The following is a 20,421-nucleotide window of genomic DNA, read 5'->3' as shown; positions in this document are numbered from 1 at the left end:
TCGTAATGGGTTCATGGCTCTAAGTTCAGATTAGAAATCCAGTCAGAAGCTTCTGCAGACAAATTGTGAAGACCTCACATCGTTACTTTGTCCTTTTGAATGCTCCAAGGGAACATTGAAATGTTATGCAATGTGCTGTTTGCTCCTCTTCTTCAAAGTCACATCCAGGTGAAGACTTCCATCCCCAATGGAAGGCATAAGCAGAACAGAGAGTACTACAAAAAAAGTACTGAAATGTCTTTCTACTATATATCCCTTCAAACTTAAAGGTGATATGAAAGACTATGTTGATGAACTAATTTTATTATGAAAAGTGTCTATCAAAAGCTATATAGCATCAGCAATAGGTGGCAAAATATATTATGCACGAGGAAAGTTGTAAAAACCCTAATTAGGAGTTTATAAAAGCATTTTTTATTGTAATGAAATAAAATTCAGATTGGCAGATATGTCTTATGTCATTATACATCATGACAGTTGAAATTAAAGATGCAGATGTTACATGCAAGGTAATTCAGTTGACAAGATACACATTATACAATTTCTAGCTATTCTTTGTTATTTTGTCAAGTTGCATTATCTGTGCAACACTACCAAGCAAAATGCTGAAGAGCAGTTTAAAATCATCACATGCCAGAAAAACCTAAAATTACACAGATATGATATACTGGATGGAGTAATGACAGTAGTATGATATGATAATGAAGTGTTGAGTTGTCTCGAGATGCACACAAAAGACAATGAAAACTTTGCTATCTTTTGGAAGAAAACCTTTGGTGAGCTAGAGAACACACACACACACGTGTGCAGTTACATTGTACATTGTACCGGCACGTACATTGAATTGGCATAATATGTGTGTGTGTGTGTGTGTGGGGGGGGGGGGGGGGGCACACGCATGCACAAACCCATTCAGGATTTCTTTCAAAAGTTAGAAAAGTTTTTTTGCTCTTTCGTGCCAGCATCTCAATGACTCAGTGACACTGCTATTGTGTGAGCAGTCTGCTTTACTCCTAGATATTTACATTTAGCCAGAACTTTCCTCCAAGATACAATATTGATATTTATTATTAATTTGTTTTTGTTCATAAATGTCATACAGAATGAAAATGTGCAGAAGTAAACATACCAGTTATTCAATAAATGAATTTAGCTTATGAGAAATAGTATACAGTATTGGTAAACTAACGCATGAAAATGTGTAGATATTAAGTACCAGTGTTAAGACTAATTTTTTTAAAGTATTTATTTATGTTATACTCTGTCACATTATTTCATGCTGATGTTGAAACAATGGGTGATCTGCCGTCTCTTCTTGTTGCATGTCGCATGTCTTAACATGACTTCCTGCAGTGAGGGTATCTCTCCTCATTGTCTAAAACGAATTCGGTTTTGGCTAACAGTGGTAATTTGGTTTTAATTTTGTGTATCACTATGTTGTAAAGTTCCCTTATTTTCTTGGTAAGTCTGATTGTCTCATTTTGCTTTAAATGTTTGTAATGTGAGAAATAACAGATAAACCTTAAGTATCAATAATGAATGTATGAATTTCATTGTACAAAAACAAGAAGTTTCATGTAATTGGAAAAGTGTGTTGTTTTCAGTTAATTAATAGATTTTACTATTACATGATAGGCTGGCTGTTAAGGGCACAGTTCTATCTTTACTTCTGTATATTTTCTGCTAACATTCAGTAAGATATATTTAGTGTACAGAATGTGTTTGTCTGTGTATGGTTTACTGTTATGGGTCTTATTTCACTGCCAAAAAAAAAAAAAAAAACTATACATTGCATTGCCTTTCAAAAGATATGTGCATTGTTAGTAACCGTATATTTGTCAACCACAACAAGAGCTTAATTAAAAGGCATAATTGCACATGCTATAGTAAAAAGTCTCCTATCAATGGAAATTAGTATTTTTGTAAGCTGGCTAGAAAGTAGCTGGTATGCCCTATTGTTTGAAGCTATCGCCACTAACGATGCTGTCCCTGGTGCACTAGCCTGCTGAGGCCCAAAGAATTGGCCTAGACACATGAACGGTGCTAAACCTAGACAGAACTGTGCTCATAGCTGTCTCCGTTTATACCTGTGTGCTTAAAAATCTCAGAGACCAGTCAGTCTTCATAGGCTCCATAATGCAGTTAGTCCAGAGAGTATCGGACTTTGGCTCACCAGGCCATCTGTAGTGCAAATTGGTGAAAAGTTCATCCATAATTGTTCCTCTTAATGCAATCCCAGGTTATTTACCTTATGAATATTGACAGCTGCATGGAATGAACATTGTATTGACCATTGATATCTATAGTGGCTGTTTTCCTTGTTCCTCAATTAAATGTAATGATGGGCTTTCCTCCCCATTTGTAATAGAGTCATCTATAGCTACATAGTACTCAAATATACCTATTTGAACCAGTAGTAAATAATCAGATTTTAACCTCTATTGAATTCATGTTTAATTCTTTGTAACAAGATGTAACTTTGTTGAGCATGAATTTTAGTATGTGGTGGAAGATGGGTTGTGTGTGTCAACAAAATGGGGACAGTTGGATGCATGACTGACTGACATACAAATCTAAAACATACTGTTGAATGCCTAGATTAAAAAGAAAAAGCTCATCCTGAAGACAAATCTGGGGAATAAATAGGTGTATGCACTGGTGCTGAAGGGAAGAAAATGTCCGTCCAAACATAGTATCAGGAGGAATGTAAGGTTCAGGAAGTGATTAGAAATAATGGAAGGAATAAAGGTAACAACTCACTGAATGCTGCACTAGTTATCTATGGGCATATGAACAAGACCAACACATTACTAGCTCTTAAATGAACCCTTCTTTAGAGCTGTACATATACACCTTCATGGCTGCATTGTCCCAGTTGATTACATTATGTCGGCACAATGTAGTTATGTAAAAGGAAACATTGTAGCCATAATATGTAAAATGACAACACTGTAGCACGAAATATCTAAGTACACTATTGGTCCCCTGCTAGACTTTTACCATATCCAGCAGAAATGAATTCTCTTGTTGAATATTTGTCCAATTTTAAATTCAATTTTCATTACAAATGAATTTAGGAAAACCACAGTTTAAACATGGTAGATGTTCCTAAAAGTCCAAATTACGCAATACAGATTCCCATGGTTGGCCAACACTACATAATTTGCTGCCCGCTCACTATTTCTGCCCCATAATCATCTAGTTCTTCCAATCTGGTGTCCCTGTTACCCCTCCAACCCTTCCATAGTGCTGTGCTTGATCAACTATGAAACACAGACTGCAGTGTCTTCTAGGGTCCAAGTCATGTAACAACAACAACTAATACGTAAATAAAAGACAGCAATCTCGATTCAGTTCAGTTGTCAAATCTGCTGATGTCTGTTGCTACCAACTCCACGGTGAGTCTTGCTGCTGTAACTCATTCTCGTGACAGCAAAATTTTTCTTCTTGTTTCATCTAAATGTGAGCATCAAGTTCTAAATCTGATTGCAAGCTGGTAACAGTTTTATCTGGTACTGTAATACATGACCAGTGACCGATTTACTCATTTGCAACCTGTTGTTGTTGTAGTGTTCAGTCCAGAGACTGGTTTGATGCAGCTCTCCATGCTACTCTATCCTGTGCAAGCTTCATCTCCAAGCCTACAGCAACCTACATACTTCTGAATCATCTTAGTGTATTCATCTCTTGGTCTCCCTCTATGATTTTTACCCTCCACGCTGCCCTCCAATACTAAATTTGTGATCCCTTGATGCCTCAGAACATATCCTATCAACCAATCCCTTCTTCTAGTCAAGTTGTGCCACAAATTTCTCTTCTCCCCAATTCTATTCAATACCTCCTCATTAATAACGTGATCTACCCATCTAATCTTCATCATTCTTCTGTAGCACTGAATTTCAATCTATTCCCTTCTTGTCTAAACTATTTACCATCCATATTACACTTCCATACATGGCTACACTCCGTACAAACACTTTCAGAAAAGACTTCCTCACACTTAAATCTGCACTCGATGTTAGCAAATTTCTCTTCTTCAGAAGTGCTTTCCTTACCATTGCCAGTCTTCATTTTACATCCTCTCTACTTCGACCATCATCAGTTATTTTGCTCCCCAAATAGCAAAACGCATTTACTACTTTAAGCATCTCATTTCCTAATCCAATTCCCACAGCATCACCTGATTTAATTCAAATACATTCCATTATCCTCGTTTTGCTTTATTTGATGTTCATCTTATATCCTTCTTTCAAGACACTGTCCATTCCATTCAACTGCTCTTCCAGGTCCTTTGCTGTCTCTGACAGAATTACAGTGTCATCGGCAAACCTCAGAGTTTTTATTTCTTCTCCATGGATTTTAATTCCTGCTCCAAATTTTTCTTTTGTTTCCTTTACTGCTTGCTCAATATACAGATTGAATAACATCAGGGATGGGCTACAATCCTGTCTCACTCCCTTCCCGACCACTGCTTCTCTTTCATGCCCCATCACTCTTATAACTGCCATCTGGTTTCTGTACAAATTGTAAATAGCCTTTCACTCCCTGTATTTGACCCCTGCTGCCTTAAGAATTTGAAAGAGAGTATTCCAGTCAACATTGTCAAAAGCTTCCTCTAAGTCTACAAATGGTAGAAACATAGGTTTGCCTTTCCTTATCTTCTAAGATAAGTCATAGGGTCAGTATTGCCTCAGGTGTTCCAACATTTCTACAGAATCAAAACTGATCTTCCCCAAGGTCGACTTCTACCAATTTTTCCATTTGTCTGTAAAGAATTCATGTTAGTATTTTGCAGCTGTGACTCCCTGTATTTGACCCCTGCTGCCTTAAGAATTTGAAAGAGAGTATTCCAGTCAACATTGTCAAAAGCTTCCTCTAAGTCTACAAATGGTAGAAACATAGGTTTGCCTTTCCTTATCTTCTAAGATAAGTCATAGGGTCAGTATTGCCTCAGGTGTTCCAACATTTCTACAGAATCAAAACTGATCTTCCCCAAGGTCGACTTCTACCAATTTTTCCATTTGTCTGTAAAGAATTCATGTTAGTATTTTGCAGCTGTGACTTATTAAACCGATAGTTTGGTAATTATCACACCTGTCAACACCTGCTTTTGCAGTTGGTTCTCTTTTCTCCAAAGGTCTCTTTAATTCTGCTGTAGGCAGTATCTATCTTACCCCTAGTGATATATGCCTCTACATCCTTACATTCGTCCTCTAGCCAACCCTGTGTAGCCATTTTGCACTTATATTGTTCTTGAAGTCTGAAGGTATTTCGCCTGTCTCATACATCTTGCTCACCAGATGGAAGAGTTTTGTCATGGCTGGCTTCCCAATGTTATCCATAGCTCTAACGGAATGTTGTCTACTCCTGGGGCCTTGTTTCATATCCTCTTCAATTTCCAAAATATTGTCCTCAAGTACATTGTCCTTGTATAAACCCTCTATATACTCCTTCCACCTTTCCGCTTTCCCTTCTTTGCCTAGAACTGGTTTTCCATCTGATCTCTTGATATTCAGACTGTTGGTTCTGTTTTCTCCAAAGATCTCTTTCATTCTCTTGTAGGCAGTATCCATCTTACCAATAGTGATATATGCCTCTACATCCTTACATTTGTCCTGTAGCCATCCCTGCGTAGCCATTTTGCACTTCCTGTCGATCTCATTTTTGAGACATTTGAACTCCTTTTTGCCTGTTTCATTTACTGCATTTTTATATTTTCTCCTTTCATCAATTAAATTCAGTGTCTCTTCTGTTACCCAGGGATTTCTACTAGCCCTTGTCTTTTTACTTAATTGATCCTCTGCTGCCTTCACTATTTCATCTCTGAAAGCTACCCATTCTTCTTCTACTGTATTTCTTTCCCGCATATTTGTCAATTGATCCCTACTGCTCTCTCTGAAACAGTCTACCACCTGTCCACCTGTGGTTCTTTCGGTTTTCTCCTTAAATTCTTGCCTTTTTGCAGTTTCTTCAGTTTTAATCTACAGCTCATAACCAACAGATTGTGTTCAGAGCCCACATCTGCCCCCGGAAATGTCTTACAATTTAAAACCTGGTTCCTAAATCTATATATTACCATTATGTAATCTATCTGAAACCTTCCAGTGTCTCCAGACCTCTTCTATGTATATAACCTTCTTTCATTATTCTTAAACCATATGTTAGCCATGATTAAGTTATGCTCTGTGCAAAATTCTACCAGACAGCTCCCTCTTTCATTCCTTACCCCCATTCCATATTCACCCACTACTTTTCTTTCTCTTCCTTTTCCTACTATCGTATTCCAGTCCCCCACAACGATTAAATTTTCGTCTCCATTCAGTATCTGAATAACTTCTTTTATCTCATAGTCATTTCTTCAGTCTCTTCGTCATTTACGGAGCTAGTTGACATACAAACTTTTACTACTGTGGTAGGTGTGGGCTTCATGTCTATTTTGGCTAAAATAATGCTTTCACTATGCTGTTTGTAGTAGCTTATCCGCATTCCTGTTTTTTATTCATTATTAAACCTACTCCTGCATTACCCCTATTTGATTTTGTATTTATAACCCTGTATTCACCTGACCAGAAGTCTTGTTCCTCCTGCCCCCAAACTTCACTAATTCCCACTATATCTAACTTTAACCTATCCATTTCCGTTTTTAAATTTTCTAACCTATCTGCCTGATTAATGGATCTGATATTCCATGCTCTGATCCGTAGAACACCAGTTTTCTTTCTTCTGATAATGACGTCCTCCTGAGTAGTCCCTGCCTGGAGATCCGAATGGGGGACTATTTTACCTTGACTATTTTACCTCCAGAATATTTTACCAGAGGGTACGCCATCATCATTTAACCATACAGTAATGCTGCACGCCCTCGGGAAAAATTACGGCTGTAGTTTCCCCTTGTTTTCAGCCGTTCGCAGTACTATCACAGCAATTCTGTTTTGGTTAATGTTACAAGGCCAGATCAGTCAATCATCCAGTCTGTTGCCCCTGCAACTACTGAAAAGGCTGCTGCCCCTCTTCAGGAACCACACATTTGTCTGGCCTCTCAACAGATACTCCTCCGTTGTTGTTGCACCTTCGGTACGGCTATCTGTATCACTGAGACACACAAGCCTCCCTACCAATGGCAAGGTCCATGGTTCATGGGGGGGATTGGGAAATTACTTAGTAAATAATTACTGTCTCTTAGAATAGAATAAAATATTGATCTGGGTTTGGTATCAAGTAATGTGTTTTGAAGGACAATACTTCCATTTTTGGATGTTACCTTGGATTAAAAAGCAGCATGTTTGTACACGGTATCCATACAGGTATGAGAACTTTCAAATACAACAGGAGTTATAAGATGATAGAATTTTGTGCTAGTTCTTCCCATGTTTTACAAAATTGTCAGATTTCGAGCAGAGCAATAGATCGTTGTAGTGGCTAATTCATATTTCTTACACGTCCCTTGCACTAGTGCCACATCAGTCAAATGTCACTTGATTATTCGAGCAGTGTCGATACTGCATCAAATTCTTTGGTATATCAGGAAATGTTGAACCTTTTTGAAGGCAAGTGTCATTTGCCCATATCTGCACTCCTGAATTCTTCAGAATAAGTCTGCATGTGAACTCAACAGCTAAAGCTTCTTCTTTATATTACAGATGACCCCTATATTCTCTGTTAAACAACATAAAAATTTTAACCTTAGCAGCAACAGATTAATCTGTGAATGTAAGATGACCCTGCATATTTCGAATGACGAATTGGGAAATCTCCTCTTATAATTGGGTATATATGGCACTGTACTTTCATTTCTCTGTTCTTCCTATTGATTCTGATGATAAAATTTTAGACACCTTTGAGATTAAAACATGTTGAATTAAAATGTCAGTCAGCTTAGCACTGATTATTCCTGTGTCAGTAATTGGTAAATGGTATTTCTGTTCTTTGACAAGTATTGTGGTATTCACTTTTAACTTTATTTTCAACACATCAGCATATTATGGCTTAGGTTCATACTCAAATTTGATTCAACATGGAATGTTTTCACTTTTATATACCCTGTGGGCACTGTACAAATGCAAAATGCAGTTTTATTTGTGTTTATATGTGGTCCTAATAGAACAATACAGAAGATAACCACATACACACATTGCTGAAGGCTGTACTAATCTCCCAAATCAAATCCATTTACGTACCAGAATGTGTCAAATGGAAGGAGTAAATAAATGGCAAACAGTATGAGCTTTGAGTTCAAATGTCTTTATTTTCATGGGAAAATTTGTGAAAATTTCAGTGCAGTTACCAACATTAAGCTCTTATTGTGGCATTTTGATGGCCTTGTGTGTTATATCGTACTTTAAGTCCAGATGTCATTTCTTATAGGGAAACCCAAGATTAACAATACTGCTGTTGTAAATGATCTGGAGCAGGTGGCTACTTCTGTCTCTGTTCATCCTACAAAGGTGTGTGGCATATTTCTTCAGTAGTTTTTCAATTCTAAAATTGATCTAACCAATGTTAACAGCAATCAAATTATGTGGAAGCTAAAATCAAACAGTGGAAAATCCTGGATGGAATAACAACAATATGGACAGGATAGATTGCTACTTACCACATAGAGGAGGCATTGGGTCGAAGACAGAGCAATGAAAAAGACTGCTAAGATATTAAGCTTTAGGATAAAGTCCTTCTGAAACAGATGTGTGAGTTGCACTTGTCTGAATGCATGTGTATTTTCTATTTCAGAAGAAGGACCTTTTCCAAAAGCTTAATATCTTAGCAGTCTTTTTCATTGTGCCTGTCTGTGACTCATTGCCTCCCCTAGGTGGTGTGTAGTAATAAGTCCTTTCCACTGTGTTATTATGTACAAGGTAAGTTATTTATTACTGCAATGCAGATGTGAAAGTGAACTAAAATTGTCCTACAGTATGAAAAGATTAATTACATAAGTTGTGTATTAAAGAGAGAGTCCTGACAGCTTTATCAGCATATTCTCTCATTGAGTTGATACCACATAGATTTAGGTGTTACTTCCATCAAGAAATTTAAGTAATGCTAGACATGGCCAGAGAGCACCAACTGACACATGCAGTTATCCTAGGTACTCGCCTATCAGACTACAATAAAAGCCAATCTTTGTAAATAATGTGAGTGCAAAAGCAGTTTCGCACCTCATAGTTATGAAGTCAGAAACTGTGACTGACTTCAGCTGTATGCTGCTCCCACCAGATTTTTAGCTGAGGCCTTTGTCAGTGACACCCAAGTGTGACACTGCCTTCAACTCTTAGCATTGTTGTCTGTTCCAGGTGTGTGACTGGGGTTCATATAGCCTCCTTGCACCTTTTCTGGATTTACATTTCTCTCTGCACTATATTTTCATACATTTAATTATATGTCCAAAATTTACTCTTAGTGGAAGTAATCGTTTACAGCCTGGGTATGATTTGTTTCCCAAGACTATTATGTAATAATGAAAAGGTGGTCTTGTACTTCCTACATGGTTTCTTGACAGAGAAACTGTGGTATCCCTGCCCACTGACTTTCTAATGTTTTATGGAGGGCATGGAACTGAACCTTGGCCATGGACAGAGCTGTTACAGCCATTAGTGATATTATAGCTGGCTGTGGCACTAGTGTAGCTGGCTGTGACACCACATACCATTCATCCGACCAATTTGAGCTTGTGGCTGCCCTATAAGTTCAACCGCACTGTGACACAGGACTCGGTAGTGTATTCACTTTGCTATCGTCCTGATGTCATAATGCACCATTGGTTCTTGGTCTCTGCTTTCACTAGGTCTCAGTTTCCCTCTATCCAGATTACTTGTTGGACTTAGTTTATAGGTAGTGCCATCTCTTGTCTGTTTCCTTGTCATTGTCTTTTTGTCTTCTCCATTTCCCCTTGACAAACCACCATTGACGGCTCCTCACTGGGCACTCCAGCCCCTTCGAGTTTCTCTCAAGTCCTTTGTGCAGTTGGGTCAAATCTTGGTTAAAGTAGTTGATGACAAGATAAAACAGGTGGGTACCATAAAAGCAAAGCTTGTGTAGCTTCTAGAACTGCAACAGCCATAACTGCAGCAGCAGTTCCAGCAGCAGTTTCAATAACAGCAGTTATAACATTAGCAGCTAGATGAATTGCTCCATCAAGAAATTCAGATTCTGAAGGACCAACTGCAGATACAGGTGCAGTGGTCACTTCATAAGGCAGAGAACTGCCCACCCACATTAAAGCCATTTGTTGTTGTTGTTGTTGTTGTTGTTGTTGTGGTCTTCAGTCCTGAGACTGGTTTGATGCAGCTCTCCATGCTGCTCTATCCTGTGCAAGCTTCTTCATCTCCCAGTACTTACTGCGACCTACATCCTTCTGAATCTGCTTAATGTATTCATCTCTTGGTCTCCCTCTACAATTTTTACCCTCCACGCTGCCCTCCAATGCTAAATTTGTGATCCCCTGATGCCTCAGAACATGTCCTACCAACCGGTCCCTTCTTCTTGTCAAGTTGTGCCACAAACTCCTCTTCTCCCCAATTCTATTCAATACCTCCTCATTAGTTATGTGATCTACCCATCTAATCTTCATCATTCTTCTGTAGCACCACATTTCGAAAGCTTCTATTCTCTTCTTGTCCAAACTATTTATCGTCCATGTTTCACTTCCATACATGGCTACACTCTATACAAATACTTTCAGAAACGACTTCCTGACACTTAAATCTATACTCGATTTACCAGTGCCAAATAGGATTCTGACACACATTTACAGTGGCTGAAACTGCTTCAGCTTCTGTCAGGTCACTGATAACAGTCTCCAATGGTCACTTTTCCTGTTGTGGTGTCACCGCCAGACACCACACTTGCTAGGTGGTAGCTTAAATCGGCCGCGGTCCATTAGTACATGTCGGACCCGCGTGTCGCCACTGTCAGGATCGCAGACCGAGCGCCACCACAAGGCAGGTCTCGAGAGACTTACTAGCACTCGCCCCAGTTGTACAACGACTTTGCTAGCGACTACACTGACGAAGCCCTTCTCTCATTTGCCAAGAGACAGTTAGAATAGCCTTCAGCTAAGTCCATGTCTACGACCTAGCAAGGCGCCATTTGTAACATTGCATGTATCTTAAGAGTCTCACTTGATTCGTCAAGAGCGATGTACCACAAGGATGGAATAAAGTTAAGTATTTCCGCAGTTACGTACTTTTCTTTATAGCATTCATTACGTATCTTGTTTCAGACCTCACGCCATCCTTCGTGCGCTTATAGCGTGCATTTCGGCCCCCTCAAACACACTGTGTCGGCACCTCTGTCGACACAACACCTATCTTGGGCTTCGCCGGAGAGGTCAGTTCCTCTCTCTCAAATCCAGTCACCTTCAGATTCAAGGACATGTATACATCACTTTAGAATTATTATTTCCAACGCTTCCATGTTGTTGCACAGCGACTCAACTTTAACCAACACCACAAATACCCTGATCTGTCATATCATTTCTGGGTGAGTTATTTACTGTGGGTAAGTTGTCAATGTGATTTTACGTGTGCGAACCCACTAATCAAAACCTCATATGCAAACCCTTTAATTAGAGGTGCAATTGTCCAAGTGGCTCTCTACCCAGAATTATGCACATCAGCCCATGAACTACATTTTTTTGTCGATGTTTGGACTATTATCCACTCTTTCAAAATCGCACAGGCAACAAGCAAGCTCATCATGGCCCAACAGCAAATAGCATCAGTCCAGATGCCACACTGCACTCCAGGAACATGAAATTACCATAAACCACTTCCAAGGTGGCGCCATTGTCATTTCTCCAATTCAGATGTGTCAGTGTCTATTGACGTGTGCAGCTGGAATTTCTGTGATGACAAGACTGCTTTACAGTACATGCACATACAAAGTGTCTGGATCATCAGGCACACTACACTCTTTGCGGGAAAGATGGGCATACCTGAACAGCGTGTCATATACCTTTAAGACGATCAGATTTGAGTTTCCTGCATACATCATAGGACCTGTGTGTGCTTCTGGCAGTGATATCCCGTGTGATCCTTTAGCAAATAAGCCAATTGTGAAGCTCTCAACTGTGAACAAAGACATCTTTTTCCAGGCAAACCTGCAAACATATGCTCATCTAGGTTCCCACTGTCCAGTGTGGTGGTAGCATGTGGTGACAGGTCATTGGGGATTAATTCTCAATCACCACAGCTTACAAGAAGCTCAGAGGGCAGATAATGCTATTTATCATCAATAATTAGTCAGCTGGAAATATTTTTTTGTTTGGATGTCTTTTTGTTGTTTAGATTCCCCAAAAATGATGAAGTCAGGAACTTGGCAACGTCTGTGCCACATTTGTGCCAATGTTCATATGTGGCCTGAGGTACACTGTGGAGTTCCAGGCTCATATCTCCTTCCATCTAGACACAGTGACCCATTTCTGCTAAGCATGTCCCATTCTAGTCTCCTGATAGACAGCCGTTATACAGAAACTTGATCGACTCCACGAGGCCGACATGATTGAGCCATTCAAAACAAGCATTTGGGCTACACCCTTGCTGGTAGTGAAGAAACAAAGTGGCTCCCTTCAGTAATGCGGAGACTTTAAGTCATCAATGCCAAGGACAAGAAGATACCTATCCTACATAATGTTCAGAAGACCTCTTTATGTAGCTTATCACAGGGCAAATATTGTTATAAGGTCAACTTCAATGATGCATATTTGCAAATAGCACTAGATGATAAGTCGCAAAACATCATAGTTATGAACACTTCTTTCAGCTTGTAGAACTTGTCCTTTGGGATCTCTCCTGATTCTTCAATCTTCCAAAGAAACCTGGAATAGTTAATGATGTCCATCACTGCTTGCACTAACTGTCTGGACAACGTAATCATCATGGTAGTTATGCATCAGGAACACATGCGCAACCCTTGCACGGCATTTACCACATTTCGTGATGCGAGGCTAAAATTCTGCTGAGACAAAATCTAGTTTTTTCCAGGAACAAGTTGAATATCTTGGGCGCTTGCTAAACAAAGAAGGAATCCAGCCCGCTGATCTTAATGTTGCAGCTATCGACTCCCTACCCCGACCCCAAAACTTAATGTAGCTGCAAACCTTTTTGGGAAAGGTAAATTAATATTTGAAGTTCCTCTCACAAACAGCCCATAGTATTAGTGCAGTGCTGGCACATAGAAATGAAGACATTACTGAACAACCCATAGTCTGTGTGTTGAATATGCTGACACGTGCACAAAAAAACTACTCCCAGATAGGAAAAAGAGGCATTAGCAAGTGTATTTGCAATTAAGAGGTCCCATGTTTACCTGTTCAGGACAAAGTTCTCTTTAATCACAGCATAAACTACTGGTAGCACTATTCCAGCCACACTACAATCTCCCAGAATGAACAGCCCATTGTCTCCAACATTGGGCACTTTTCCTGACCTTCTACAGTACAAACCAACAGCCCAGCAAGCAAATGCAGATGCTCTATCGCTGTCCCATAGGACCAGAGTCAGTCTCTGGCAGCAAGAAATCTTTTGTTTCCACACAGACACAGAAAAGAGGTGGACTGTCAAAGGATTACTTTAATGGCTGCACCTATAGCTGAAGACACACACTGCAACCTCATCCTGCAGCATGCACTATGTGCTCTGTAGGTGGCCAACATACATTTAAAAAATCAGGAGCTCTGTAGCTGGGGTCTGTCCCCATCTAATAGTCATCAACATTGTCCTCATAATACGTCCTGGGGCAAATACATACTGTTTTGTCAGCCCGGCCACCCTGCAGCCACAGCTGTTACGAGCACTTCATTGCGGTCACTGGGGAATGTTACGGATGAAAGCCATTGTGTGATGACACATTTAGTGGCTTAGCTTAAAGACAGACATGGAAACCATGGTGCTCAGATATTCTACTTGAGCGCAGCACCACCCCAATTTCTCGCCCTCTGGCCCTGCACCTGCCAACATTGAGACCACGTTCATCTACGCCAAATGTCCTTATCTGATAAGCATGGTGTCCACCACAACAGAAGCCACAATATGCATATTAGCTCAGATTCTAACCGTTGGAGGGCACACGTGAAGTGGAGTATGGGACAGTAGGGCCCAGTTCATGGCAATGGCTTTCACACAATCCTGCACATCAAACAGATAAAACACCATTTTAGATATCCCTTTCACCCAAGGGCAAAGTTGAGCGCGTGGTGTATATATTTAAACAGTAACTGTTGAAAGCATTGGGAGCCACCTCATGATGCCAGTGCTCACATTTTCTGAGCATATACAGGAATACCACTATCCAGCACCCCAACAGAACTTCTCCATGGGAAACAACTGCCAGTGCTCCTACATTTTCTGGCCTCACAGTCCCAGGAAGGCTGGACCCAGCACTCAGGCCAATACTCAACAGAAATGTGGAAATGATCATATAGAGTGAAGAATATGTGGACACTGGCAACGGTGGTGAACAGCTAACAGTGGTACGTCATGTCAGTCAACGCACCAGAGTTTGGAATGCCATCACAAAAAGCAACTCCTTCCATAATACCAACTGCACAATCGTTAGTGGTTACCCTGAACTAAAAAGCTCATCATTGATAGTCCCACAACCTCACAGATGTAACGTGCCAAAAAAAGGGGTGGGAGGGGGGGCAGTAGTGATTAGTGATTTCACAGATGAGGAGATGGAGGTCTCCACACAGCCTCTGCAATCACAACAACAACACCCACCTTACCATGTCCCAGCAAGGAGCTGGACATTCCCAGTTCCTCACACCATCTAACCTTAAGTGCCAGGATACCAACAATCATATCAGTTCATCTTCTGAAACATCGTCCAGGACCTTTCCAGCCATGTGTTCCTATTTCAGGAGGAAGGACTCTGGTATCCCAGCTGACTGACTTTGAAAACATGTCAGAGAGCCTGGAGCTGAACGTTAACTGCTAGGAAGAGCTGCTACTTTGACGAGTACTAGTGCAGCCAGCCACAGTACCACACACCACTCTGGCAGCCAAATCTTGGCACCAGTGATTTATTGGTTTTGTTATCGCCTCATTGTCATAACTTATTATTGGTTCTTGGTCTGCACTTTCGCTGTGTCTGTGGCTCTTTTTCTCCAGATTTCTCATTCTACTTTGTTTATCTGTTGTGCCATTCCCACTTGTCCATTTCTTAATTGTCGCTTCCATTCCAACTTGCTGATCTGTTGTTGATAGCTCCTGACTGGTCAGTCCAGCCATATAGGATTTCTCTCAAATCATTCCCAACATTTGACAAAATTTTGTTTACAACAGAAACTACGTAATATTTTTATCTGTAGCTTCCATCAGGCAACTCCAAAACAGCTTTTAGGTTGTTAAACTTGCCTTGTTTTGTAAACAGCAGTCTATACACACAGCCAACACAGGCCCACCCTAATTTATTCACAACAAAAAATATGTACAGATTTCTCCTTGGAAACAGTGTAAGCTATCTTAAGTCTGCGTTTCAAAACAAAGTTTAGTGCACACTGCATCAAAGTTCAACCTATGAAAAATAAGAGTCCACAACATAAACACATTAGCCAGACTGAAAGCACACTTGCCATGACTCTACAGATCAGAATGACCCTGAGCCAGTTTACATGTTGGGTCGTGGCTTGGTCACGCCAGAGGGCACTCCTGATGACAGTGTCCCTCTGGGTAATTTTGGTCGAGAGTAGTGTTACACCCCTTATTTGATTTTCATATTTACGTTGGGTGGCACCACTACATCATCAGTTCCCCTTTGTTTCGTTTCCTGTAGAATGGCAATGTAAATAATGCATGCACAAGTGACACATGCAATGTCAACTTGGCTGTCTCATGCATATACATATGTATATAGCGTTTTCACCTGATTTGAGACCCATTTAGAATATTCTCAATGTGCTGGAGAGGTCTATTGTACCCACAGTCTCGCAGCTGTAAATAGAACGGGGTTACTGGCAAAATTTGAAATGGTATAGCTCTAAATTTTCTCTAGAAGTCTTCCCATAACTTTGTGCTATTAGTGTGTATTGTGACTCAGAGTATGAAATTCTTAGATGTGTCTTAATAGAATGATTGTATCAAAAGGAAAATTTACTTGAGAAAACTATGAAATAACCTTTGTCTCCTCTCATCCTCACAACAGGCAGGTCATTTTTAACCTTCTGTGCCCTATTCCTCTCTACTCCTCAAGAAAGGAACTGTCAGTTTCAAAAGATAGGGTAATGTCATGTATTTTTATATGTGTCTGTTGACAGCACTGAATTTTCATCCCTTGAAGACAAGTATCAGCCAGAAATTTTATACTTAATAGAAAAGGTCATTTTTGCTATTCCATCTAATGGTCCACCCAAGAAAATACTGCTTAATGTAAATTTCGCTTCACTAAATATATCTGTTTCAACTTCTTTCATACTTTCGAAATCTTCAGATTTGTCCTTACTTAAGGTACCATTGTTTCTGTAAAATAATGAAAATACTTTAGAAGCCTCTATGTTTCCATTTGTACAAAAGTGTAGATTGTTACAGTTGAAAAAAGAAAATATCTCTTCAAATTACATTTTGTTACATGTTTCACATCTACCTAGAAAATTGGACACAGCTTATATAAATGCAGCAAGTGAAGGACCGTTTCATTTCAGTAGTTCACAAAATGTGAGCCAGTTGTATGTTAAGTAGTGCATTATGCAATACACAGCTGTAACAATATATTTTATTAGAGATGATCAACAATTCAGGTAATGACTGTTTCTGTCATTGAAGTTACTCGTTTGTACAATACATGTTCTTGTCGGCTGGACATATTACCCATTTGTGACTTTTGGCATGATTGCTTTCGTAACTCAGAACATAATCTACTGTAGCCGATGATGATATATGTTCAGAATTACAGAAAAGAAAACCCTAAATCTGTTTGCGCTCTAACAAGTTGGCCATCGATGATGACAGCAGTGAGATATCCTGTCATCTTGGTGACTGTCGTCTATGGAGGATTTGCATCTATAGTGACCTCACCTCCATAGATGTCACCTTGCTTATAGGTTTCCTGAATCTGGCAGCTAAGCAAGTGGCCGGCACCTCTGCATTGTGTCAGGAAACGGCTACAGCTTGTTGGGGAGCAGGGGAGGGGTGCACCTCATCTGGGGTACAACATTGGGCTCCATCACACAGTTCAACTATAATCATTTACAGTTGACTGGCGTGAATAGAACTGTTGTGGTGGTTGGCAATGTATTTGATGGCTGTGGCCTAAGTCCAAGTTGGGCAAGTCAGTTTTCCCGATTTCAGCTGGTGGCTGAGATCGATGCTTAAGATTGACAAACATCTTCTTCAACATTCTTTATTACCTCCTGTCGTATGGGGTCAACATTTGTGTCCACTCTCTCTTGCTTACTTGGTCTGAAAGTTCTAGTTGCCATAAAATTCTGTATCTCTTCTCTCACTACCTGGCGTACGAGTGAGACAAGGTCATGTTGGTCTTCCAGTACTGCCCTACTGTCCACGTTCAGGAGTGGGTCATACTTTTTTAATTCATCTCTTTTCTGTTGCATTTCCTCAGAGCACTGGCAACGCTTGATGATTTTCTCAGCCGTTGTGACATCCTTTACCAGAAGAGCTTTATATATGTCTCCTGCAACTCTTTCCATCACATGTGAGATTTTGTCAGCTTCTATCATATTCAGAATCACACAAGACCATGACTTTGTGTATGCAGGATTATGTTGTTTCCTTATGACAGCGGACTCGTTTATTCAATTGTTCTTTCACCGAATTAACTTGCTATTGAACATCACCAAATGTTTTCTTCAGTTCAACTTCGAATTTGTCCCAGCTATCGAGCTGCTCTTTGTTGTTCTCAAACTGCTGCTAGGCTGTGGCGTACAAGTACAAATCTGCCCACTCATTTTCTTTGCCGACTCAGTCAAATCTTTTCAACCATTTCATCGGATCCTGATCAGTGTCTCCAAAAACACTGATGGATGCCTGATGTGCAACTGTCTTGTTGATGTTTTAGAATCCCTTAGGTATTCTGAATATAGTAATTTTGGGAAACATGTACTGTTAATATTCCAGTTCCTTCCCATGTAGGTGATGGATCGTACAGTGCCTAATTGTAACCATGATGATGGAGATGCCTTGAAGTATCTGGCATCTCCATCAAACAATGCCATGATGTAAACGCAATAAATGTTCAAGTCTGAAAGCAGGATTTCCTAGGAAGTATATAAACACAATGAATGTTGAAGTCTGAAAGCAGGATTTCCTAGGAAGTATACAGCACATAGCACTGAAAGCATGTTTATTATGAATGTGCTTGTACAACCAGAACAGAACTGAAGTCCTGGATGGAGAGTGCTGCTATTTATACAAACATCGAATATTCCATAATATACAAACATTACAGACAAAATAAATTTCAGGAACCTTCCAGAAATGATAAACGCTTAAAAAAAAGTGGTTGGGTTTGAAAAAGGGACCCCCCCCCCCCGCATGCCAACTAGGAATGCTAATCACTACGCCACTCTGCATGCTCCACAACTCATGGCAATGGGGCAGTGCAGTTGTTGAGAGACTGATTTTTTTTATTTGGGAGAAAGGAGTTTGCACGTCTGGTCATCCTGATTTGGGATTTCCTCTAAATCGTTTCAAGCAGGTTCCTTCAGCAAAACCACAGCCAACCACATTTCCTATTCTCATAAATACGTACTTGTGTACTCTAAATGAAGATGTGAAACAAATACTAACAAAGAGATAGAGGGGCTGGCCAGTACTTACCTCAGCTCAGTATAGCCGATAGATACACAAAAAACAGAACCGAAAATTGACGTTCCTAGCTTTCGGAACAAATGTTACTTCATCAGGGAGGAGAGAGGGGAAAGAAAGGGAAGAAGGGAAAGTGGATTCAGTTACTCACAACCCAGGTTGTGAAGCAACAGGGAAAGGAAAACAGGGAGGGTAGCAAGGATGGAGGCATGGTTGTCAGAGGGAAGCCAAAGATATTCTACTGTAAGTACTGTGCCAGCTTCAAACCAAAGAGGATGCATACAGAAGTAAAGAGGTATATAGTATAAAGATAAACACAACTATGTAGGATGAAAAGATGCGTGAATGGCTAAAGAGGAAAGGGAAAGAGGAGAAGACTGGAGAGTAAATGGGAGTGAGGTTGTTTAACGTAGGTTCAGTCCAGGGGCATGGCGGAGGAAAGGGAAAGAGGAGAAGACTGGAGAGTAAATGGGAGTGAGGTTGTTTAACGTAGGTTCAGTCCAGGGGGATGGCGGGATGAAAGGATGTGTTGGAGTGCAAGTTCCCATCTCCGCAGTTCAGAAGGACTGGTGTTGGGTGGGAGAAGCCAAATGGCACATACGGTGTAGCAGGTTCCTAGGTCCTTAAAATTATGCTGGAGGGCATGCTCTGCTACTGGGTATTAGACATCTCCTAGGCAGACAGTTCGTCTGTGTCCGTTCATGCCCTCAGCCAGTTTAGTTGTTGTCATACCGATGTAAAAGGCTGTGCAGTGCAGGCATGTCAGCTGATAAATGACATGTGTAGTTTCACATGTGGCCCTGCCTTGAATTGTGTATGTTTTACCAGTAGCGGGGCTGGGCCGCATGGAGGCGGCTTTCCTGAAGACCCAACAGCTGCTTCCCCTGGCCTGGTATAGGTTTATATATGACATCTTTGTGGTCTGGACTCATGGTGAAGAAACACTCCTTAATTTCCTCCATAACCTCAACTCCTTTTTGAATCTGAATTTCACCTGGTCCTTCTCCAAAAGCCAAGCCACCTTCCTGGATGTTGACCTTCATCTTGTTGAAGCTCACATCCACACCTCTGTCCATATCAAACCCACAAACAAACAACAGTACCTTCACTTTGATAGCTGCCATCCATTCCACATCAAACGCTACCTTCCCTACAGCCTAGGTATTCGAGGCAAACGTATCTGCTCCAGTGACGAATCCCTCAACAATTACACCAATAACCTGACCAGTGCTTTCCTCTCCCGCAACTATCCTGCAGACCTTGTCCACAAACAGATCTCCCAAGCAATACATTCCTCCCCGTCCAACAACAATGTTCCTACCCCCAGACCACACCGAAGCATCCCCCTTGTCACCCAATATTATTCTGACCTCGAATACATCAACAAATTACTCCTCCAGGGATATGACTTTCTCAAGTCAACCCCTGAAATGAGATCATCCCTTGACAAAATTCTCCCCGCACCTCCCAGAGTTGCCTTTCGTCACCCCCCTAACCTCCGTAATATCCTTGTTAAACCCTACAATATTCCCAGACTACCTTCTCTACCCAGCGGTTCCTACCCCTGTAACTGACCCCGCTGCAAAACCTGCCCCATGCATCCCCCCACAACCACCTACTCCAGCCCTGCTACTGGTAAAACATACACAATTCAAGGCAGGGCCAC

The 20,421-nt window shown here is 40.6% G+C and overlaps 1 protein-coding gene across 2 annotated transcripts in view; it reads left to right on the top strand.

Annotated features, from left to right (window-relative positions):
* Positions 1-20,421, top strand: part of LOC126237428 (dyslexia-associated protein KIAA0319-like protein) — a 152,578-nt gene that overhangs the window by 41,439 nt on the left and 90,718 nt on the right. For both annotated transcript variants that reach the window (XM_049947539.1, XM_049947538.1), the window contains exon 5: positions 8,365-8,444. In XM_049947539.1, coding sequence (XP_049803496.1) covers positions 8,365-8,444 — 80 coding nt within the window. The remainder of the gene's footprint in view (positions 1-8,364; positions 8,445-20,421) is intronic.

Source organism: Schistocerca nitens, chromosome 2 (genome assembly GCF_023898315.1).
Source record: "Schistocerca nitens isolate TAMUIC-IGC-003100 chromosome 2, iqSchNite1.1, whole genome shotgun sequence".
Lineage (NCBI taxonomy): Eukaryota > Metazoa > Arthropoda > Insecta > Orthoptera > Acrididae > Schistocerca > Schistocerca nitens.
The sequence above is the reverse complement of the archived record's forward strand: the minus strand, read 5'-3'. Positions and strand labels throughout refer to the sequence as shown.